The sequence below is a fragment of the Semicossyphus pulcher genome, unplaced genomic scaffold (assembly GCF_022749685.1).
Source record: "Semicossyphus pulcher isolate SPU_LCO1_2020_fin unplaced genomic scaffold, fSemPul1.0.p SCAF_3, whole genome shotgun sequence".
NCBI lineage: Eukaryota > Metazoa > Chordata > Actinopteri > Labriformes > Labridae > Semicossyphus > Semicossyphus pulcher.
The window spans coordinates 20,659,556-20,683,862 of NW_027211704.1; the positions used below are offsets into that span (position 1 = coordinate 20,659,556).

At 41.0% G+C, this 24,307-nt stretch overlaps 1 protein-coding gene across 3 annotated transcripts in view; it reads right to left on the bottom strand.

Moving 5' to 3' along the window:
* LOC138606096 (histone deacetylase 7-like) overlaps window positions 1-22,195 on the bottom strand; it is a 41,790-nt gene extending 19,595 nt beyond the window's left edge. Inside the window, exons 1-10 of one of the 3 annotated variants that reach the window (XM_069678554.1) lie at window positions 22,121-22,195; window positions 14,509-14,586; window positions 4,601-4,785; window positions 3,847-3,937; window positions 3,241-3,355; window positions 2,958-3,037; window positions 1,839-1,952; window positions 1,468-1,565; window positions 962-1,060; window positions 328-481 (exon numbers count right to left, since the gene is read on the bottom strand). In XM_069678554.1, the coding sequence (XP_069534655.1) occupies window positions 328-481; window positions 962-1,060; window positions 1,468-1,565; window positions 1,839-1,952; window positions 2,958-3,037; window positions 3,241-3,355; window positions 3,847-3,937; window positions 4,601-4,732 (883 nt within the window). In that variant the 5' untranslated portion in view covers window positions 4,733-4,785; window positions 14,509-14,586; window positions 22,121-22,195. Of the gene's footprint in view, window positions 1-327; window positions 482-961; window positions 1,061-1,467; window positions 1,566-1,838; window positions 1,953-2,957; window positions 3,038-3,240; window positions 3,356-3,846; window positions 3,938-4,600; window positions 4,786-14,508; window positions 14,850-22,120 lie in introns of those variants that run through there. The other 2 variants (XM_069678553.1, XM_069678555.1) reach the window with 2 other exon arrangements.
* Between the last annotated feature and the right edge of the window lie 2,112 nt (window positions 22,196-24,307).

Here is a 24,307-nt window from a genome sequence, read left to right on the forward strand (position 1 = left end):
AAAATCTACAACTGTAGTAACAAGTTTACTTTACTGCCTGGCACAGGCGCTCATTGTAACTGACAGGGCTTCATTCAAAGTGAAACTGCAAAACTGTTTTGCGATGGATCACTTCCTGATTACAAAGGACTAAATAAAAGCTTAAGCTCCACAATAAACTCCCTGTAGCTTTTTTGCACATGTTGCACAAAAGTTATTTCACAATAAATAAGATTATGAGCACGTACACACATTTTTGTGTTGTCACTCGAATGTCTTTGTGCTTCATGTGCATACTGAGGCATTTCTGTTTTTGTTGTAGACCACATCTACAGTTAGATAACTCACGAGAGACAAGTTGGGAATGCACCAGTCCAGTATGTGGCTCCAGTATAAGCACCGGCTGTAAACGCTGAGCCAAGGCTGGATTGCTTCCCTCCAGGGGCAGGTAGACCTGATGCAGAGCAGATAGTGCAAATGGCCTCGCTACTCGCAGATCGGCCTGGGGAGAGGAGAGACAATGGAAAGACATGACGGGGGGTCAGTAGGAACTAGGGAAGCAGTTACCACGGTTGCTATTTAACACAAATGAGCAACTGTAGTGGAAGAGAACCGGGTGTGGCTCAACAGGCTGTTTGCAGTGTAGAAGAGAGACTCATGAAACACTCATGAAGTCGGTAAACTACCACATGACTGATTCATAAGATATGAAAGCACCACAGAGATCAAGAGGGAAGTGAAAGCCTGATAATACAAAATGTTTCTATAACAGTCCAATGTGCAGGCTCCATTTACAGTCTACACATAAACTGTATTTATGGCACGGTTTGTGTCTATGTGTATCTCTGACATCTGTAAACTTAGTTCCTGTATGCATTAAATTCATGCTTGATTCAGGAACATATTTGTAGTTTTGTTGTAAAATAAAACAGGAACAAAATAACAGATTCTGAACTGAACCACTGAAGGTGTCTTCACTCACCTGTGCAGGAAGCCCGGCAGTGATGTTTGGCATGGCGGTGGAGCTGGGGGGCACAGTGAAATGGGCCAAACTACCATCCTTCAGCAGCAACCTCTGCGCCTGAATGAGACATCAAATATTTATTATAGAGATTTATTCACATTCTTTACAGATAATTTAATAAAAGTTAATTAGACTGTGGTTATCATATAAGGCTTGTGTGCTTAAAAGTATTAAACCCACAGTACTGTTGTACCAGCGAGGTAAATTGTGTTTAATGTAGTAAAGAGAAAATGGTTTAATAATAATGCTGTAAATAAAGGACTGATCAAGTAACATGGGCTTTTGTACAATGGCCCCACTGACCTTATTAAACACCTTTGTTTAAAGCATTTGGCAGCATCAGTGTACTGCATATAACACTGAATGTACAGGCACTGAACCCTAACCTGTGAACTCATTGTATGCTAATGTGAATAGGACAGTCTGCTATATTGCTGCACTATGAACATGAAAGTAGAGCTCACCTCATGATTTAGAGGGAGGGCCCCGTTATCTGAATGGAGGCTGTCGTTGGGGGAGCTGCATCCTGATGCTGGGTTGCTGCTGCTGCTGGTGGAGGAGTCTGGGTGACAGAATTGAGACACGCCTGTCATCTCATGAGAGCCAACAGTGTCACAACAGATGTTTTCATACAGCAATGACGCACATAACAAAGTGGAAAAATTGATCAAAGTGTGTCAGCACAGTATGTCTTGAGATTACATTCTTAACAGAAACACATCTTTCAAGAGTGACTAAAAAAGGAACAGAGATAGAAAGTGATCATGAAGAGCAGTGCAAGTAAAACAGAGGCACAGGATCACGAGAGTGTTCCAGCTGAATTTAGAGACTTTACCCAGATTTTCTGTCCTGTGCTTGACAGTAGTCGGGGCACTGATTTTGCGAAGCAGCGGGTTTGGCCTTGAACTGATGAGCTTCTTTATCTTCCACTTCAGAATGGGCTCCGAAACTGCACACGCACAAATATACACAAAAGGAAGAAATTGAAGAAGTACGCACACACACGGACATAATCATCCCTTAGGCCTCATAGAAAGGAAAGAAACCTTTCACTCACAGATTTTGTTGATAAACTGACTGATTTCAAACATCTTCAGTGACATCAGCGACAACAATTTTACTCAGTAATGCAAATACGTCAATGATGCACTCAGTTTGCATAACAAAATCAAGTGAAGGCATTCTGCAGCACAGCTGGACCAAAGCAAATAACTGAGCTCTGGTCAACAGCATAAAAAAATTCCATGTTTACATTGGTCAGACTCCAATAAGCCCAAACAAAACAATCAATCACTGGCTGGCTCAGAGCGGATAAAAGGCAACTTTGTGTTGAAACCGAGCTAAAGAAAGCACTGAGGGGTGTGTGTGTGTGTGTGTGTGTGTGTGTGTGTGTGTGTGTGTGTGCTGGCACCTAAGGGTTCTAGGGCAACACAAATAAATAATGGCATTTTGAATTGTTAGTGTACTCGCGGATATGTACAGGAAGACGAAACCACTCCCACTCTCATTCACACGGTGAGGGAGACCTGCTCCAGACTCTCACGCAGTTCATTTTACACATACCTTAGTTCGGTTATGTAACTGCTTTAGTCTTTGTGTCTCGCGGTCACTGTTGTTTTTATGACTGTTTGGTCTCTCTCTGGCCCTGCAGGCCGGCTGCTATACGAGTTTCCCTCGTCATATTGGAGGGGACACTCCTGTGTACGCTCATTGTCTCCCTCACTGTCTCATTCTCTAGTCCAGAGTTTGTAACGTAACGACACTGAAAGGTATCACGCTGAACAAAATATCCCACTGAGCTATGCAGTCAGATGACTTTGAGTGTGACTCAAATTACACAGAGCACGCCGCAACATAACAGACCTGAAATGGAAAATCACCAGTGATCTTCACCACCATGTTAACCTCAGGGTGGGTACCCCATCACAGACACACACAGCCAGAGGTGTCTCACCTGTCCTGCGCAGGGCGAGGTCTTTACGCTGGTCACAAGGTGATGCCTGAGGATTTGGGGACATGTCAGGAACCGGGAGCCTGGGTAAGCAAAATAATTAGATTTAACTTTAACTAAAAATAGCAGAGAATTATGTCTTTAGGGCTCTGCAGTATAACTATAAAATACCCATTAAGTAATTTATTCATAAGCTAAGCTGTGTCTGCAGCTTTCACTGTCTGAGTTCTACTTGTAAACTGAATGATTGTGGAGTTTTGCTCTGTTTGCATGTTGTCTCACTCACCTGTATCCATGTGTAGGACTGCTGTGGGTGGGAGTAACCCTGTCATGGGCGGACTGACTCTTCATAATTAGGTGTTCCCGGAGTTTCTGCCTCACCATGGGACTAGCTACAGCACCTACAAGTTAATAAAATACATTCATTTGGAATAACTCAGTGATTTGGATCATGTGCAGCCATACAAGAGGTAGACCTACAGCCAGCAGTGGGGCTTGTGATTTATAATAATGCCAAAATGTTGTCCTGTAAGTCCTGAATGTCAGTGTAGGATCAATAAAAAGTTAGAAGACTTTTGAAGTAGGATCCAGGATATTTGTCTCTTTCCTTTCCGCTCCCTTCATTTCCTCTAAGTGGTAAAAATAAAAACTAGTCAAAGCAAAAAAAACGTTTCCTGAAAAAAGTGTTTGTCTGACTGTGGTTCGATATGAGTACAAATTTCCCTGGAATCTCAGAATACATCACAGCACTCTTGGAAATCCCCCACTTTTTCATTGAAACCTACAGTGGGCTATGACTCAGATGAAGAGCACGTCAACAACAAAATGGTTTTTCAGAGAACCTGCGGAAACCCGTTACAGTAGGGAGGAATACATCACATGTGATACTCACTCGGCCCAGGTTTTCTTTTTCGTATCAGCTGCTGTAGCTCTTCTCTTTTCTCTTCCTCCTCCATCTCTCTTTGCCTTTGTTCAATGTTGTACTGAGGAGACAAAGAGAGGTATAAACACTGACCAGTGTAGTGTGCGTCGACTGCACGTGTGAGAAGACAAACATTGCTAGGATCATATTTTTTTTAAACAAACCCCCCCAGATACCCCAAAAATTCCTGAATACTGTCTCAAGAATGTCAAATGAGGCTGCATGTTTACCTAAAGAAACAACACATTAGAGGTGCAGCCCTGTGCAGCTGACCCACGACCAGCTTCTATAAGAATCTAATGCCGAGAAGGCTGTCTGTTTCCTGAAACCTGACTTGTGTCATTTCTCCTCAGTATTACACCTGTGTAATGTAGTGCAGCAAAAGCAGCTTGCTTGTTCTTGTGGTTAATGTGGCAGGAGGTCGATCTGCCTTTCACTCTGTGCATCTCACCCCCCACAAAAACGAATTTCACAATGAATATCAGTCGTTAGAAGTGTCGCTATGTACCTAATGTGAAAGTGCCTGTTATGGTTATTTATACTGGCTCAATACACAAAAGAAAACAATAAGAAACATCAGATTTAGCCCAGTGACCCAATCATCCTAACTCATATTCACACTCATGCCAGTTATGCTTTGTGTCAAGTTAAAACTTTCCATTGTTACCTTCAGCCTTTATTGGCTAAAGAGTATTTTCCTCCTGCAAACACATTTGTCCTTTACCTGCAAGTGCTGCTGGGAAAACTGGGGGCAATGCTGAGAGGTGAGGGGTCCCAGGAAGAAGGGAGGTTGGGGGGCCAGCATGGCCGAATCTGGGCTTGAATGCAGCAACCTCTGGGTCACACTCAGGTCCATAGGCTGCTCCCCATGAATGGATGATGAAACCTGATTTCTGATGATCACATCCACTAGAGAAGGGAGAGAGGGAGAAAATATGAAAGCACAATCGGAGTGTCCTTAACTGTTCTTTACATAAACATCGAGTGCACTCAGTGTATTTGGCGTAAGTGTATGCACAGATGTGTACTTGTACTTGAACTCTGCACGTTCAGCAGTCATATTTCATCTCATTCAAGTCTTCCTGCCTCCAGTCAACTGGCCATTGTCCAGCAATGCATTCAGGAAAGCAAAAGAGAGACGGGTGTTTGTGTGTGCTGGGGTTGGAGGGGCACTGAAGAAAGAGTGAGGGAAACAGGGTGGGGAGCTGGTTTGAACATTGTGTGGTCAAGGCATTTGGGTCAGGTACATCAATCTGTCATCCCCATTCCAGGCATTACAAAAATGAAGGAAATAAAAGCTAAATTTAGCGCAAGTGAGACAACTGAACCGAGCTCCTGTGTCCTAATGAAAGACAGATGTTCTTTTTTTATAGGTGCGCGGGAGTGTGAAAGGTTTTGATCCATTTATGCAATTAGAGGCGACTGTAAACATGTTAGAGCAATCTTACTTGTAATGACTTAAATGTATGGCACATGATGTGAAACAGCAGCCACACGTTTTTCTTTGTGATGCGCCAAAACAACGGGACAAAAACAAATGCAAGCTCACAGATAACTTGATCCTGTATTCACGTGTCATTGTGACAGACATTCGAAACCAATAAACATGGAGAGGAATGTTTCGGTACTACTGATACAAAAGTAAAGACAGATACAGTGTGGAAGGAGACACCTTCGTCCCTCTGGGGTAGAGGGACAGTGGGAGGGAGGGGGAGGACGTGGAAATTTACTGAACTCGTACGCCTAAATGAATGCAACCCAAAATATTACTCAACATGTTTCCTGTAAGTGGACATTTCTTTACTGGCATAGCCTGCTGGACTGCATGACCCTCTGTGGAACACAGTGCAACATAGTGATGATACTTCTCACATCACAGTATCTCTCAAAGAATATACTTGCAACACAATTACTAACTTGTTTTAAGAGTAATCCAGGAGTTAACAATTTGAAGATACAGTACCAAACCAACTAATGATAAGGCACATTAAAAATGACAAAATAACAGATGCAAATACATCTATCATAGAAAAAATGAACACAATCTGCAGCCAAAATAGATGGCTGAAAATTAGCTCACACTTCCGTAAGTTACAGAGATCTGACCTTCAGCAGTGCAACAAAACGCCCCAAACAAACCTGAACATGCAGGCTGCACACAAGGCCTACCAAACGCCACTCCTGTAGGAGCCTTACAGTAAATACTCTAGGCTTGGTTATTTGGCCCTCTTTTCCAACAGCAAGACTGACTCAGAGGGAGAAATAATCATGTCTGTGAAGGCGTTTCGGGTTGACAGAATTCCTCTGGAGAAGAAAAACACTCCCACGGTCTTATTACTGCAGGTCAGGGGAGACTTAACACAGAAGAACATGAAAAAACAGGCCGGGAGTTAATAAGAGCGGAGCTGTTTACAGTGCAAGATAATATCGTACAGTTTGAAACAAGTGGTTTCAGTACTCTATTTGTGCTCACTGTGTGTTTGCATATCACACAGGTGAACAGAAATACAGACAACTGAAACTCTGATGCATTTTTATTTTTTTACTTATGATCACAGATACAGGGAAACAAAGGATGACAAGCCTCCTGTGCAAATTATGCCTGCAATTTACACGCTCGTTGCTCTGCATGGTTCTCCTGCGTCACTGGAATCCTACCTTTCCAGGTAACTGGAGGAAGTCACGACACGTAGACAAAACTTGATCTCAGAGAGACTTAAACCTGCCTCACTTTCAGCTGGTCTATACCTGCATGCCACACTCTTGAAGCTGACAGGGCTTTTTGTAAGCTTTGTATTAATTAATTAAAAAAGGGAAAGTTTCTATAGGAAGTAGCCGTAGCAGCAGAACCGTACGTATGACGGGAAGAATGACTTTATGTTTTTAAAGGAAATCAGACAATCACTGGGCCAGCGGGTAAGCGGTGTTGGTGGTGCATACAAACACACACAAACATGATAACCAAACAAGCGAGCTCCCCTTGAGAACAAGGAAATGATCAGGAAGTCAGGCTTACTTCTCATCTAAACAAAAAGAAACACCTGCGGTGTATTTTTACCCTGAAAGCACAGCAGAGATCAGGCTGCAGAAACCAAGCATTTTCTACTCACTTTAAACAACGTGTGACTAATTTACCTCCAGGAAACAGACGCTCTTCTGCTTGTACTTGCTTCATTTTCTATCAGAAGAGTTTTTGCATTTTTAAAGGAAAGGGCAGACTTACAGTGTGACTCATCATATGACTGGACACAGCCAGCACAGTCACCGCCTGATGCAATCAAAGAGCCAACTATATAGTTAAGGCACTTTCAACCCTGAAAAGTTTAAAACAAAGCTGCTGAATACTCCCTATCATCTTAGCAAGGAGACATCTTCACTACCAGCGTCTTTCAACATCACATAAAGTAATGCAATGTTACAGGTATTTTTAGCCAACGTTGCTTTCCAGGGTCTGTTATAAATCAACTGTGCTCTACAATACTAGATTCATAATTTAAAACTGAAGAGAATTGCTATTTATAAGATACAATCTGGAGAGGCTTAAAAATAAGAAGTGAATCTCGATAAGATCTGTTTGCGTGCTTCTCGGTCTCTCATTTGAGCTCCGTGGTGCTAAAAATAGGCAGGAGACAAACTTCTGGTTTCTGTAATAGCATATTCGTTTCACAACCATCATCCTCTTTCTGTGTGCAGCAACACATTGGAGCACTGACAAACACACATACACACACATACACACACATACATATACACACACACACACACACACACACATATAGGCTTTCTGGTGCACACAGAAACAGTGACTTCCTGTTTCTAAAGTTAGTCTGAACCATAACATCCTCTTAGTTCATTTAGGCAAGAAGAAGCTGCTATTTTGGTTGAAGGGCTTCATTGGCTCATTCCTGCAGCTTGAGACTTACAGATGTCTTTCAGCAGTATTTATATTCACATTGTGGACCTAAAATGTGCTTTGTTTACGGTTGGGCTGCAGTAACTCCACAATGGTGTTGGACTGAGTTAAGTCTGGAAGTCACAAATTAGAGTTAAGTGCTAGTTACTATTTGTATACATAAACACAGGCAGCAGACCTGAGATTGATGCCTGGTACGATGAGCAATAAAGCAGAAAGAGCAGCAGAAAATATCATGGCAAATATAAGCAAATATTGTTAATACAGTAACTACAAAAATATTAACTTCTTCTTATCCGTCACAAACGTCTCAAAATTGGTTTGACTTTAAATTTTAAGGTCACAATTCGATTCAGTGTTCTATTTAAACCTACTGTGAGGGTGTTTTAACTGGTTATGAATCAGTCTCAATTAGATAACGATGCCTCTATATGAACTACAAATTCAAACCAGAACATCAGCAACAAGATTGACTATCTCTACATGAATATTCTTAATGCCTGTCACCTCTGAAATCAGATTTGGTTCCCATGACGCATTTCACCGATTGCAGACCCAAGAGACTGTGTTTACATTTTCTCTGGCAAGGTTTCACAGTGAAAAGTACGTTGAAGCAGGAAGAGAGAATACTAAGCACGCATCTATAGGGGAGAAACTGCAAAGAGATAAAAACCAGAGAACTGACTGTAGAGATGGTCCGTGATAAACCACTTTGAAAAAAGAAGTTGCATCCTTCTTTTGTTTGCTCCAAGAGCAACTGCACGCTCGCCAGATCAAGATCTTTTCAACACCAGCGTACCGCTTGTGCACAGTAATGTTGCACTCTATCAGGTATGACAAAATGTAGAATTTAATGAGAGTTTTTGTAAACAGCAACGTCCTTTTGGAAATGGCAAATTAGGCCTTATCGCAATCATAAAACCACTATGTGAGTTGCAGATCCTGCCTTAATAATCTTCATCAAAACTCATTTCAAGCAATGTTTGATTAAGATTTGGAACCATGTCCCCCTTTTCCTGAGTGTTAATAAATCTGGCTCACACTAAGTGCAGAGCAGACCCACACTAACATTAACTTAATGAGAGCTTGTCCACCATTCTTACCACCTTCAGCAGTCCCCCCCAGCCCGCCACCTATCCCTCCGTCCCTCCCCCCTCCCTCCCCCGACCTTACGTTAAGAGGAATCCACAGCTGTTGTGGACATTCTGTCCCTCTGCTTCCGAGCAGCTGGAGTATCAATCTCCTTATGTGTGCATCCATACGTGTGTGCTTGTGTGAGTCCATCCAATGTGCGCCAAGATATTAATAGCGTGCAGTTGTTTCTTTTGAGTGTACACAGCAGGTCTTTGTGTTTGCATAAGTAGGATCTTCTTGTGCGACAGTTGAGGGTGCGTGCACACGTGTATCACTGTGTCAGTGCTGGCGTGTGTTGGTGCCAATGTATTAATAGTGCCCATTTGTTTCCCTCAGAGGAACACTGGGGCTCTTTGTGCAAGTTTCAGTGTATGTAACCACGCTGGTTTATTTTTAGTGTCACCTGTCAGTAAACACTTGTGTTATTGTATGTAATCATGCAAGAGTGAGTTTGCACGATGCCTTTTCTAAACATATTAATAGCAGCACACCACTTGTTTTTACGAGCGCGTGGCATGTGTGTGTGTGTGCTTATAAGTGTATTAATAGTATTCCCAATTGCCCACACATGCTTCTTTATGTGAATGGCGTGTGCGCAAGTGGCTGTCAATAACTTCTGCCTCGTACATATCAGCCCTACTGCAAATAGATGTTTACTACAGCCGGCCACAAAGTGAGAGCTGAGCATGTTGGCTTACACCAGCATATGTGGCCTATTGTGTGAAGATATAGAACACATAATACTTTGTAAGCTACAGTTTTAGTTTGTTTGTTTGACACTTTTAAATCAAGTTTTCTATTTTGTGTTACTGTATTAGCTATAAGGTACTGATCTTATTTTCATCAAGTATTACTATAAATGTACTTTCATCTGTATTATTTGTCATATTGTGTTATAGATTAATGTGAAATACCGTATCCTGTGCGGTAACATAAATCAAAATCTAATATTTTTTCCTTTGCGATTACACGCAAATATTCTGTAACTGATCGTTAAACTGTTTGGAGCATATTTTGCTCTAAAATGTCAGGAAATGTCAAACACAATTTTCCTGGAGGCCAACGTTGTGACTTTGAATGTTTTTTCTGTTCAACAGCCCAAAACAGAAAGGCAATTTTACTATGACTCAAACGAAGAAAAGCAAAAAATCCTTACACGTAAGAAGCTGCGTTGATGCAACATTTGGGAGTTTTACTTTAAATTATTACTCCAACAATCTTTCAAGTGACAACACAATTGCAGATACATAATATTAATCAAGAAATGATTTTACACATTTAAATAAATCCTGGTCAAAAATCTTTTTCACGCCAAACATGTGCATCAGAGTTATTATTGCGATGGACTCAGTAAAGCAAACCACCAGCTCATTTCTTTTCCCTGCGAGGCTTATTAAGTAACAACATATTACAACATGATCCCTACATTCTTGCACTTCACTATCAGCAAGCAAATACAACATTTCTCATCAAATAGTCCTTTCTTTTGTTGTCTGTACTGTTTTGAACTGTCCCTGCCACCCTCTTCGGTCAAAAGGTCAGACATTTAGAAGACTTCTCTTGATGTCGTCTCCCTGAGGCGGCGCGGGAAAAACATGAGGGGTCACCAGCTCACTGAGGAGTTGTGTGTTTATGAGAGTGTCACAAGCTAGCATGCTCTTTAGTGTGATTGCCCAGCTCCATTTCTCACAGCCAAAACAGACGGACAATTGTTGAAGTGATTCACTTTCTTTCTCCCGTGGGATCTAAAAGGTCAATTTTCTTTTTGGGAGGGAGAAAACAGAGCTAAATTTGGCTCAGGGATCAGTCATAAGGTTGGCATGAGACCGAAATGCTGTCTTGCCTGAGGACACACACAATATGTGTTACTGTAAAATGGATCAACAATTATACTTTCAGAACTTGGCAGGTGTTGAATACAGTACACTGGTACTAATACACATCCTCATTCAGACACACCGCACACAAATTATCACCTTAACATTGACCTAAATTATGCAAATCAAGACTCGCGCTGCCATTTCACCCGACAGGAACTCCCGCTGACTTCCTTTATGTAATCCAAAAGTACAGTGACTGATCACCTAAGCATGGACTGTATCTCCACCTACAATCACCCACACCTGCTCAGTGATCCTGACATTTCCAGATGTTTCCCTAATGTAATGTGGTCTTTACAAACCCACGCACAAATACTGATATATATTTGTTTTGTTACGCCCAGCATTTGATTTGACTAAGAGAGCAGGTAAAGCCCACTTCCTACTGTAAGTATCCCATGTGTCATACTGTGTATAACTGTCTGTTATTGCATACTAGGTCTGACGGCTATGTACACAGAAGGGTTTCTTTGTTTCTAATACACCCAGCAGTCACAAGGAATAAGGTTACTGTCCTTTTGTACTAGCCTGCTTTTACTGCTGGTTTTGATGAAGTTACTGTCTTTGTTAATTTCCATTGCCCTCCTTTTCACACACACTAAAACACACAAGCAGGGTGATGTTCCTGTTGCTGTGTTTTTTAAGGAGCAGAGTGTATCAGTAGTCAGCTGAGTTGATCTTAAATCAGGAACAGGAAATGTGATCTGGGGCTCTGGCCGGTCCAGAACAGTGTCCCTATTGTCAGTGCACTGCTGTGGCTCACACTGGGAAAACACTGGGGACTTTTAAAGGTTATCTGTCCTGGGAAAAGGTTTATATTCACTTCCACAACTGGCAGCACAAAGATACACTCAAAATGAAAACCTGACGAAGACCTCAACACTAAATATGACTCTGTGTTTGTTGTGCTTCTTCCTATAAATGAAAAGGCCTTTATTGGTTCAGTAGAGAGGTTAATAAAGAAGTTAATCCATTGATCTTCTCTATCAGATTTTTATTCAACTAGGATTAAAGCACTAGTCAAATACCCAAGAAACAAGTGATTCATCCACTAGTGGTGAAAGGTTCCTAACACCTCATGTTAAACATCCATGCGGCATAGGAAGTAAAAATAAAACTACCCACTTTTAATGTCCCCAACTCATTAAAATGAATGCATAAAAAACAATGTGAATGTATAGCTAATTGATGATATCAGCATTGGTGTTAGAAAATTGTAACCAGTATTTTAATTTATCTATTTTTATTCTGTGACCTTTAAAGACCTAACAATTAATAGACTAATTAAGTATGAATCCTCACATCGGTATAATTAATGATCACACCAACACTCAAACAGTGAACTAATTAGATTAATGACGGAGTCATTTTGTAGATAATTCAGTTGTAACTTGAATATGTTTAGGTTTTGTGCTGACGGCCAGATCAAAGACAAAATCTGAAATTGACGGCAATATTTTGCTATATTCCTAAATGTTATAAACAAAATGATTACGCTATTATTCAAGACATAATCCACAAATTCATTCATAATGTAAATAATCCTTATCGCATCTCTACTTCCATTCTGTTGGATGACATGCATGGCAGCTTTTCAGTATTAGGATTGCCGTTAACATCGGCACCTCGTCCTGGTGCTAACGCTGTGGGCTACACCTGCAGCACACACACGGCGTGAGGTTGTGTGTGTCGACAGGATGTAGGATATGGTGAGCTTTCATTTCCAGAAGTTACCAACTGTCACCTAGCTGATCAAGGTGATATAACACATATATGAACATCAATAGAAATGGTAGGCGACATACCGTATTAGTAACGGAACTGCAGCCCACGCGTCTGTATGTATTTTTTTTATAAAGAAACGTGTTGCTCCACCTGCACTCTCCCTCTTTTTATAAGGGTGTCAGAGTCTCTGAAAGAAGAGTGGTAAAAGTAATAGAGGGGTTTTGTTTTGTTAGAAGAAAATAGACTTATAAGTCCCAAATAATAAAAGGTATGATCGTGCAGCCTTAACATCTATGCAACATAAGGTAATGTGGAGAAATTCAACGCTGCTTTGCATTTAATATCACCAATTTTGAGACAAAATAGTATGTAGGAATATTACAGCCTTATCTTCTGCAAGCTCAAAAAAGGAACCCAAAACAACTAGCAAACCTCTACAACTGTATGTGTTTCCCTACAGTATGCCTGACTGCCAGCAATCACGTCACAATCACAACTGTGTAATAAGAATTATATAAGTTACAAGTACTTTACAACTAGTTGGACCAGAGCGTGACTCACAGCTGATGCCAGCTGTGGACGGACTTGTGTTGACATCAAAATGTCTTAGTGTACAAGAATGTAGACAAACTCCACTGACAGACAAACAGAATTTCATCATCTCCAGTGTAAGTGAAAATATTTAGCCTTCTAAGATGATGGTGGTGAAGTTTCACTTGAAAGTTAAGCCACATGAGGCTCTTCGGTTTTTAAGGGGCTGTCACAAATAGGGGACAACAGAGGCCTTTGTGATAAACATTTTGAGTAAGATGACACAGATGGTATTGCATAAAAGGCTGGTTATTATAATGAAAGTATTTATATAGTGATAAGCTTTTGTAAACACACATACACACACGCCTGACACAGTGTTTAGCATGCTCCAGAGACAACCACGCATGCACACAGGTAGACATTTACCCATTCAAAGCACTACTAATCACTGCTGGTTATCTGAGATGATGAGAGGAAAATATGAAGGAGTGATGGCGAAAGAAAGGGGGCTGCAGAGTGTAGGTGGTGTCAATTCCTTTGGCAGGGCCCACATGAAACTAATGTAACTGTATCTGCTACAGCACCGAGGCTATGACCTCATCGGGAACCTGGACACATGAGAACATTATTCCACGCATGGCTGCCTTGTGTGTGTGTGTGTGTGTGTATGTGTGTGAGTGAGTGAGTGAGTGAATGTGTGTGTGTTTTAATTTTCTAGGGACTTAAGGGGCTTGGGTGGGATCTAACAATTTTTTTTTACGACTTCTGTCATAATACAGCACACACACGGTCCAACACAGTTGCCCACCCCATGGTCCATCAAACAACCAAACATTTGTTGCCTGGTAGTGAATGAGTCAAACTTTTCAATGACGTTATGGGCAGAAATACATCTAGTAGGAAAGTCTACACCAGCACTCACAATGAGGCCTTAATACCATAATTACACAATTACTTGCTCTATTATCACTTTAACATAGTCATGTTGCTTGTCAGATTAGGATAATTACGAGGGTACATTGTAATGAGGTATTTACTTATTCAATCTGTACAGCTGACTCCAGGTCATGACCTCAATGTACCCTGATTTTATGAATTATATTGGGGATACAAAGTGCAGCAATTCTTAAAAGGGACAGGAAAAAACATCTCACTGCAACTAATACTCACAGGCAGGTGAGATTTTACACCTGTTCAGTTTGGATGTTAGCCAGAAGAAGGATTGAACAGTGCTTATGCTAGACAGCTTAAATTTAGTACACATTTTTAATACAAAACAAGAAAATAACAATATTTCTGGTCGAGTATTTTAGCTGACAGTCGTTGTTGTGCACAAGACCGCAGAGGAGTAACAGTTAAGACTGTATTAAGTCTAAAAAAAAGTTATAGCTTTTAACCGTTCGCTAGCTGCTTCACATTGCACGTTATCAAATAATCACCGCTTACCTTTTAGAAGTTGAAGTTCAAACGCGAAGCATTTTCATTTTCATGTGACTCTGACGGTGCTGGTGGCCAGGTTTAAGTCTGCAACGGCAGGTCAGAGAAAAGAAAAGGCGGATAAAAACCTGGTCCGACTGTGTGCACTTTTCATCTTGAGTCAAACAAGCTGTCTGTAATAGTGTCCGTTAACCAGCTGGTCTTAATTAAATTCAATTAAATCAAAAACGTCGTTCTCAACCGTCAGCGCGCGCTCCTGTTATAGTTGTGTACGTGCAGCAAGTTCAACTCAGCACTTCAAAAAATGTTTCGCTAATTATGTAAGAGAAAGACTGTCCACCGTCACCGAAAGCTGCTCTCCACTTATCAGTCTCCTCCTCACTGTGAGTCTGTCTGCCTGTCTGTGGTGAAACCGCTGATAAACCTGCTGTGAGTCTCTTTCATCCTTGCGTGAGCTGCTGGTGTAAGGGCTCCATCTGCTGAACTCCGCTGGGTACGGATGCCCTGTGTGTGTGCGTGTTTGCGTTTCTGTGTAAGTGTGCTTGTGTGACAACTTGCGTAGCCATCAAACAGCGGACCTTGTCGTTGTAACAAGTTTATGAACAATGGACTGATAAGCCAACAGGGGACATTATTTTAGGCGGTCCACTTATTGACATGCTGATTAATTTATTTTAATTTCAGCCAAGAGGGGACCAGCAGGTGTCAGTGTCAAAGTCAATACTCAGCACTGCCCCTGTGGACTATAGCAGGGACTTTAATGACCCACTAACGCGTCATTTGTGTACACTTCTTGTTGTGTGATTCAAATTAAGGATTACCCAGAGGGCGGAATAATAACTAAATAACACATACTGTTTTTAAATTTAAAAAAAAGAAAAGGTGAGGATGAATTATTGGTTAGCGCAGCTTACATGTATCCTAAATCCATACTTACAAGTATGCAATTTGTTTGCCAATGCAAGTTACAGAAAAAGGGCCACCCTTGTTCCCCTTAGCATTGAGTTATATTCATACATCAGCATGAATACATAAAGAAGAAATATTCGAAAGAAAAATAAATAATTTCTATGAGGAAGGAAAAATCAAGACTTGCCAATTTAGTTTAGCCATCTATACAATTGTGTATTTAAAAGGGTTTTGGAGGACCCAACAAATGAACAAATTAAACTTTTTAGTAGAATCAATAACTTAATTCACAACAATTGATGTTTTTTTTATTGCAGGAAGGTTGCTAGCGCCCTAAAAAACTCAGAAGGCATGTAAAAAGTGCTCTGTGTGTGCCCTGTCCTGATTTCACTGGAATATAACAACCATGTGAAGCCACAGGCAAATTTCCACCTCTTGAGACAATAGGGTTCTATTCTCTCTGGGTTGCACACACATGCGTAAATGAAAGTTCATGGACACACGCAAAAAACGGGGAGTAAAAGTCCATGGCAATTTGCAGTGCTATGCTCACATGTCCTCTCCCAAACTGACCTCTCACTGTCTCTCACAGTTTTCTCATTCTGCTTGTGGCCAAATCTGACCTCTGCCAAAAAAAATAAAAGAAAAAATTAACATCATCGGATCCATGAAGATAAACCAATCTGGGACAATCCAGATAGTGAGCTGAGCTAGGATTTGATTTCATGTGACCCGGACTTGTCCCGGTCTTGCGAGGGAGTCAATAGGTGTTCTGTTGTTTGGTTAAATTGTGTACCTAAGGGGAGAATTATGGCCTGAGCTAAAAAAAAGAAAGAAACTGCTATCAACAACACTCTGATTTCAACAACAGTATGTCTTTTCCCCGTGCTCTTGGCAAGACTAAACAGTCCATCCCCCTGTCACGGGATTGACTGTGGACTGAATAATTTCAGATAAGTACAAGCAAATTGAATTTATAGTAGATCTTTCATTTTAAACAGCACAGACTAGAGACAGGGTGTCTTCTATTTGCAGATGGAGAGTGTGTTTGGTAACTTTTGCATCTTAGTTGATATACTAATATTATTATAAGTTGTTATTATTATATTTTTTATGACTTTAAATAATTTCAAACATGATCCCAAATCCCAGAGGACAGGGATTCCCAATTTGGGTGCGTGCACTACTTGGGGTATGCAAGCTACCTCTAGGGGGTGAGTGTGAGTCAAAATGCAATGGTGGTGTAATGGTGTATTTATTTCACCAAGATTTTTCACTTGAAAATCCTCAAATGGATCCACTTTTTGTCCATGTGATCTGTTTCTGAGCCTATGCATGTGTCAATCTAATTTTCTTTCCTTGGTGGATCGTTTGGTAATTGTAATTTAAACTTAATTAATTTTTTTTTTAATGCAGCTGAAAACATGACAGCATTTTCCCCATCTTCTCTCATCATGGGCCTATCTGCCTGTGCGTTTCTCCTCGCCCTCACTCATCTTCTTTGGTCTTTAAAAGTGAGGACTTGTGCGTAAGTTCGCAGTGTAGTTTCACTTTCGAATGTAAGAGCGCATTGTTGTGATCTGTGTAATATTTTTAATATCTGATTTAATGCGTCCTTTAATGCACCTATAAATAGGCCGTGTTGCATTTTTTTTGTTTTAATTTTTTTTTTTTAAGTGTCTGGGGTTGGAGTACATTAACCCGGTTAGGATGTAGAAGGGGGTGCATTGCATAAGGACGTTGGGAACCGCTGCCCTAGGGGAAATTAGATTGTAATAGCAGCTTTAACATTCAAACATAAAAAAATACAACATTAAAAATTACATAAAAAATACAAAATACTATAATAAATAACAAGACCAAAACTATATAAGAAAGAAGGAGAGGCAATAGAAAAATATATAAATGTTAAAGTAAATGTTAAATAGAATAGAAATAGAATAGAATGGGATATATTATAATATAATACAGATTATATCACATATAACACAATCTAATAGATTTAAATATATTTAAACACATTGAAGTTTTCAAGGCAGTGTAGAAAAAAGACAGAGCAAATAGTGCAAAGATATTTAGTCCAGATCAGTGGCTGTAGGTTTTGCATGTACAGATGTGTTGTACAGTCTGATTGAGGTAGGAAAGACCTCCTATGGATTTCTGGAAACAACGGAGATGTCTGTCACTAAAACTTGCTCTTCAGATTATCCAGCATGAGATATATATCCTCTATAGAGAGGATGGGTCTCACTGTCCTTAATGGTGAACAGTTTCTCCAGTATGCTGGCCTCAACCACCTCTTCCAGTCTGACGAACTGCAGGCCCACAACAGACTCAGCCTTCCCAATCAGTTTATTCGGTCAGCTGGCGTACTGCCTGAACCCCAACAATTTGAATGCAAATATAGGATTGTCTAAGTTCGAGTTGTCTAAGATGTGAATTTTTATATCAACATTGTACGCTGGCATGAAAACCAGACAACATTTATTTTGCCTTATATTTAAAACAATTTATAATACAAGGACTTCAGTTTTTATCAACATCCATGATGATTTTGGCAACAATATTTATGTTTCTGTTAACGTCTTATGCTCAGATGTCAAAGAGCGCTACCTTTTAATCTTTCCCCTTTATACTTTTTCTCTGCCATCATAGAGGTAGTGCCACTGCTGGGTGGCATGGGAGTTTTCTGATCTCTTTGTGGGTGTGTCAGCTTACCTATGTGTGTGTATGATTGACTGGAAAACAGTAGGAGGGATGGTCATTAGACCCCTCAGTATAAACAAACCCAACTCAAATTACAATGAGGCTATAACAGAGATGGTGTGGAAATGTCATGCTTAAAATTGTGTGATAAGACAGAGAGATAGATACAATTTTAAACAGACTTCCCAGGATTGTTATTAAAACTGAAAGCCAAAACAGCGAAGAAGGGAAAAGACACATATGGCATATAAGTGTAGGACTCCAAGGTTGAGTTTTGAGGCCAGTAGGACTCACTCCTCTTCCAGTCACAGGAAGCCAGTAGGAATGACAGGAATGCAGTCAGGCAATACGGTGATGGAGGCAGCAGTTGCAGGGCAGATTGCCAAAAAGTGAAAGAAATAGAAAGAGAGGGGGAAAAGATAGGAAGAGTTAAAAAGTGATTGGAAAGTGGAAAAAGCTGGGTCACCAATAACTCATTTCCAAAATCAGACAAAAGCCGCACACAGCCACGCTCACATACCGACACAAACTGCCAGTAGGCTTTTTGTCGTTGCATGTGGTGCAAGTGTAATTCTTCTCTCTGATATGAACAGTGTGGGTGATGTCCGTGAGTCAATAGCGGGAATGTGCGTGGATATACTGTATCATTCTAATAGATTTCCTTGTGACTGATGGAGGCTGAGGATCTGCAAACGATCATTTGTTTTTTTACCTCCCAGGGGGTCATCCTACCTACAGACACACACATACAAAGACATCACTCGCATATACACTGAAACACAAGAAAACATGGCCATGCATACAGTACCTGTGTACCTTTCTTTCTTTCTTTCTGTTTGAAAAATTCAACTGTCTCTTTCTGACTGATGTTTGTCAGTTGATCTTTGTTGACTTACTGTCAATTCAAAAGAAGACTCGTTGACACCTTTGCAAAGAAAGGAGAATCTTCCTGGAAGAGATGATTCTTCTCAGACATAAAATAGCTATATATAACTATATGACAGATTTAGAGAGCAGTTAAAGCAGTAATATTATTAGTAAACTGGTACTGTGTGACAGCATGAGAGACTTAAAGCAGCACTGGTAAATATTTTCACATTGAAAATGCATAAAATATTATGTGCTAGATTTACAGGTAAGAGTTACATAGCTCTTCAGTGAGCCTGAAGTAGAGCTCTGTCTCTAAAGAGCATTTAAGCCTTTTGAGCTCATTCTTTTAGTGTTACTGAAGCTTTGTTGTTCAGGTTTAGTGTTACATCGACAGTTTTTAGCAGCAGCATGCAGCCTTTTATAAAAGCTCTGATTTTGCCGCTGTACACTACCTTACCCTCACAGAAACGAGACAATAACCTAACTAAAATAAGGATCTACGGATAAATGTCCTGTTGTATAAACATAACTGAGTGTTGCACCAATTTGAAGTTGCTATTGCTATAATTTTTCCCATAATTCTACTTCTTATATTTAAGACATTTGCACATGTTCAGGTACGCACCACTTAGCAGCTCTGTGGTGACTTTGAACCGAGAAAGCACTGAAGGCTGCTCAGAGCGGTGGGAACTCTCTATAGCCTTTTCCATTCCTAACAGCAAAGAAAAGTCAACCCGCAGAGGGGATAGATAGCACCCAGCACTCGCCTAGTTTCTCTGGAAACTGACATTGATGGTGGAAAGTGTAACTTTACGACGCCTTCGCACTCCTGTAGGTGCATGTCTCGAAAAAGGTCAAGACATAGACTTCAGAACAGTTTGTTCTCCTTGTGAAAGGTTTGTGATTTTTCTTTTTATGTACTATGTATGTCAAACTGTACAAACCTGCGAGGTGCTGGTTTCACTGAAGCTGCAGTCAACCTAATGTACGTTTATACATACATACGTTTTTATTGTGTATAGGAATAGACACATATAGATTTTCTTTGGTCATTCATTCAAGGCATGATGAACAGCTCAATAGAGATGAAGCAAACTAATTACTTTGTTTTTCCAGCTAAATGTGGTTTCAATCTCTTTTCAGTAATTTCTGAAACTGTTTTGTTTAACTGCTTCCTCCGTGACAAAACCTTTCTGACAGTTTTTCTCCATGCAATTTAATTACCCCGGGGGAGTTGAATTAAAAATGGAGTAAGTTTTTGTAGTTGAAAAAATAAAATCCACAAGGGGATGGTACTCAAATAAATGAATGTATCTATCGTTAAACTGAAACAACAGCTTGTTCAGGTGTAAGACACTAAAGTGAACCTACTCTCGGCCACTTATATGTATCCTGCACTTCAACCACTAATCTGGAGTTCTCTCTTCATCCTTTTACAGTGTTAACTTGACCTCACTGGGCAGTCTTTGCTGTGATGAACAACTCTCGTCAGACCATGGGAGGTCTTAATGAGGTGATGTCTTCTGGATTGCCATACTTGTGTCTGTCTGTAGTAACTGTACCGTCCTTCAGGAGTTTGGAAACTATGATTTAACAATAACAAGTCCAAGTGGTTAAGCAAAACAAAAAACAATTACTTAATAGCATAACTCAATTTGAGCCTCCTAAAGACTGATAATGACTTGTTTCAGATTATTTAAATAGTTTTAGAGAGGGCCCAACACAACCACCGCCACTCCTTCTTTGCCCTCACTTGGCTTGATTTAGAGACTCGTGACACGACTCCCTCACAGAGATGGAGTCTGATTCAGTGACCCTGAGAGAGGGAGAGTCCCTGAAGACCACTTGTAGCTGACTGTGGCCTCTTAACCTGCTACCTCTGGATCTCTACAAACCAAACAAACCCAGAGCTGAATGATTTATCACAATGACAAAAATACACGCTGTCAAGTTCTCCAAGTTATAAATACAGACTACTTGGACTGATTCCCCACTTTGCACAGGAGCTTTCTTTAAAAACTGTTTGTTTGCTGTTGAGGACGAATAAGACAAACTCGCTTACAAATGCAGAAAGATGAATCACCAATCAGAACCAGTAATTTGTGTTCATAAAGACCTGCAAAAGGCCAACATGTAAACATTAATTGCAACCCTTATATTTCCAGAGAGAACACTAAGGAGTTACAGTCTGATATATGGCCCAACAAACCACGTAGACAAGTCTCTAAAAATGGACGAGCACAGGAGGGTAAAAATAGAGTGAAAGTTTAGGGTTTTGGGCGAGAAAGCAAGCAAAGGCCGAGGCCATCATTTCATCTTATGCAGCAAGATTTATGTACAGTGCACAAAGACAAGGAAGCAGGAGGTGAAGCACTAACCCTACTGCACAGCAGACGCTGCTTCTACCTTCTTTCTAATAACTACCAATCTAATAGTCATGTTTTTGTGGTGAGCGGTGATGTGATGTGATGTGCAGGGCTTGTCCAGATTTTGTGATCTGAAACTGAATGAATGCACAAGCAAGATTTGACATTTCAAGCATGTTAACTCTTTTCAATGTTGCTGCTTGTTCGTAGGATCCTTGTTTGAGATAACAACCAAACCGTTTTGTTTTTCCTGGTAAAATTCTCCCTCACATCTCTGCCTCTCAATCCTCCTCTTCCTCAGCTTTGCAGTGAGGAACTATTGTTGTGTGTCTCTGCACTGTGCTTTGCGTGGACAGACCAGCTCTCCGGGGTGGGTGGGTCTGTTTCCAATTTTCTCCCCTTCCCCGTACTGAGAAACGACACATCCAAAACCAAACAAATAAACCCCCGTCCAAAAAGGGGTACGATTTCATTTGTTCTTCCTAAACATTTTAGACGTCTACATTAGCAATGATTGTGACAACACTTAATCTAGAGCAAACCCAAGCCACTTACAGCTGAAGCCAACCATAGCTGACCATCTGCCGGTAGTAACAGTGAAGATGAACCAAAGCAGCGGCTGGACTAAAAAGCCAGATCAGCTAAAACCTTGTCCTCATACTACATAAAACATACAACAACACATATAACATACTCATCTATTAAGATTTGAAGAGACATTTACGCAGCTTTCACAGATATATTATGCTCAAGTGTAGAACGTCTCCTACCAGTTCTGGGTGCTGACATCCAAGTGAGAGGTCCCTCCAGGCTCCCACAGCAGTCCAGTCAATCACAGAGGCGGCAGCAGACAGGCAGGCTGGCTGGAGAAGATAGATCCTGCTTTGACAGGGGAGTGGTGCTGCAGCGCTGGAGCACGGCTGTGCACTGACAGAGGGAGTCACGGTCAACTGCTTGACACAACGGGCTCCCTCTGACTTTTCTGTCTCCTACTTCCTCTCATGTGAGCGCTCTCTCTCTCTCTCACTTAATCACTCCCCCTAATTCTTTTTTTTTTTCTTCTTCCTCAGAGAAGACACAGTTGCTCTGCCCTATCAGATCCCTTTAACTTTTTGTCTGTGCTGCCCCTGCACCAGAAGCTCCGGGGATGTAGGGCGGTGGAGGGGTAGGGGGGTGTGTGTATCTGTGTGTGTTGGACAGACAGAAAAAGAGAGACAGACAGATTGCATAGTCGCTTGTGTCTGACAGACAATGGCAGGAAGTGCTGCTTTAGGATGCACAAAGTACGGAGGACCAAAATAGGAAGGCTGCATCGAGCATTGCAAGCGTTAAGAGACATATCATAGTGGTGTTAATCGATATCAAGCTCATTCAATAGGAGTGTTTCTCTCCTGTATTCCTGCGATAAGCTTCTGTCCCTTTAAACTCCATGACCCAGTCAAGCCTCCACTTCTGAGTAAACACACAAATTGAGCATTCAGTGTGATTACCAACACAAAGTGACATAATTCACCCGAGCGATTACATTTCAGCCTGAGTGAGTGTAACAAGGAAGATAACAGGCATACTTGGAAAATTGTAGTAGCTTGCGTCATAGTCTTATCTTGTGAACATGCCAGTACCCATTCTTTGGGTGCGTTTTACTGTGACAAATACAGGGTAAAACTCCATGACCTACCGGTACAGTCATTCTGCTGAATGCACGTTTCTTCCGGAAATACTCGCGGAAAAGACGAGTTACAGTTTGCAGTTTCGTCACAAAATAGTCCCCGCAGAGATGTGTGAGAACCTGAGATTCATTCATATAAAACTGCAACATCAGAGAGCTCAAAAGGCTGAGCCTGTGTTTTACATTTTGCAGCATACTACCACTGAGTCATGGGGTGAGGAAGGAGCACGTGTCTTCAACAGTGATGGTAGTGTGGCCATAAATTGTGGTCCCTCAGTGCAGTTATTTTCTCTGAACTACTGTAAATCAGTCTCGAAAACCATTAAGGCCATTACAAAAAACTGATACTCTGTTTCAAGGAAAGTTATTAGGTTTTTGGAAACTCAGTGCCGAAGCCAAAGACTATTCTAATAAATGAGAAATCTGCTGAATATTGTTCTGTTTTTCAAGACTGAAAAATGCCTTTTATAACTTCCAGTCAAAGTCCTGTTGTGTCCCACCATTAGGTCAAAACCCCGACATATTCAGGTGACTTTCTACAACAGCAGAGAAGCAAACAAAAGCAGCAAGACCATTTTGATCAAATGTAACTGCTGTTCCTGCTTTGCGTCCACACTATTAATGCATTTTAGAGCCCCTGAAACGAAGAATTGGAAATCCTGCTTACTCCTTTTCAGATTGAAATCTCCAGGGTTGTGTCTTGGCGGGGCGGATGCGCAGACTATTGCAAACAATGATGCAGACATCTGTGTTTGCTTGCCGATTTGTTCTTATCAGATTTGACATGTCCAAACCATATGAGTCTTAACTAGCAGCAGACTACACCTTTTTGACTATGATAGGTCCTGTTGTGCAATTACATTTACGTGTTTGGCAGCGATATAAGACCTACAAAGAGAACCCCTATTTTGTGTGAATCTACACCAGCATTTGCATGTCCAGTATTCTTAAAGGAGCAATTCGCCCCTGGAAAAAGCCTCTGTCAGTAAAAGCTGGTGTTCTCTGTGATCGATAGAAGCAATAATATTTGAAATTGGCGCCATAGCTGTGGAGAAAATTGTACAAACAGCTCGTGGTTTCGCCCATTCTACATTCCTACAACACCCAGCGTGCATTGCGCCCCTCCCTCTGAAAGGAACAGCCCAGCGAGAGATGCTAGAGTGAAATACTACCGTTTCACTGCAGGCAATGGGTCAGAGCGGGACAGAATCCGAAATAGGTCGAGAATATACCGGTGGATCGTCTCAAAAATCTTCAGGTCTGCAGTCTACATTTCAAACTGACGATT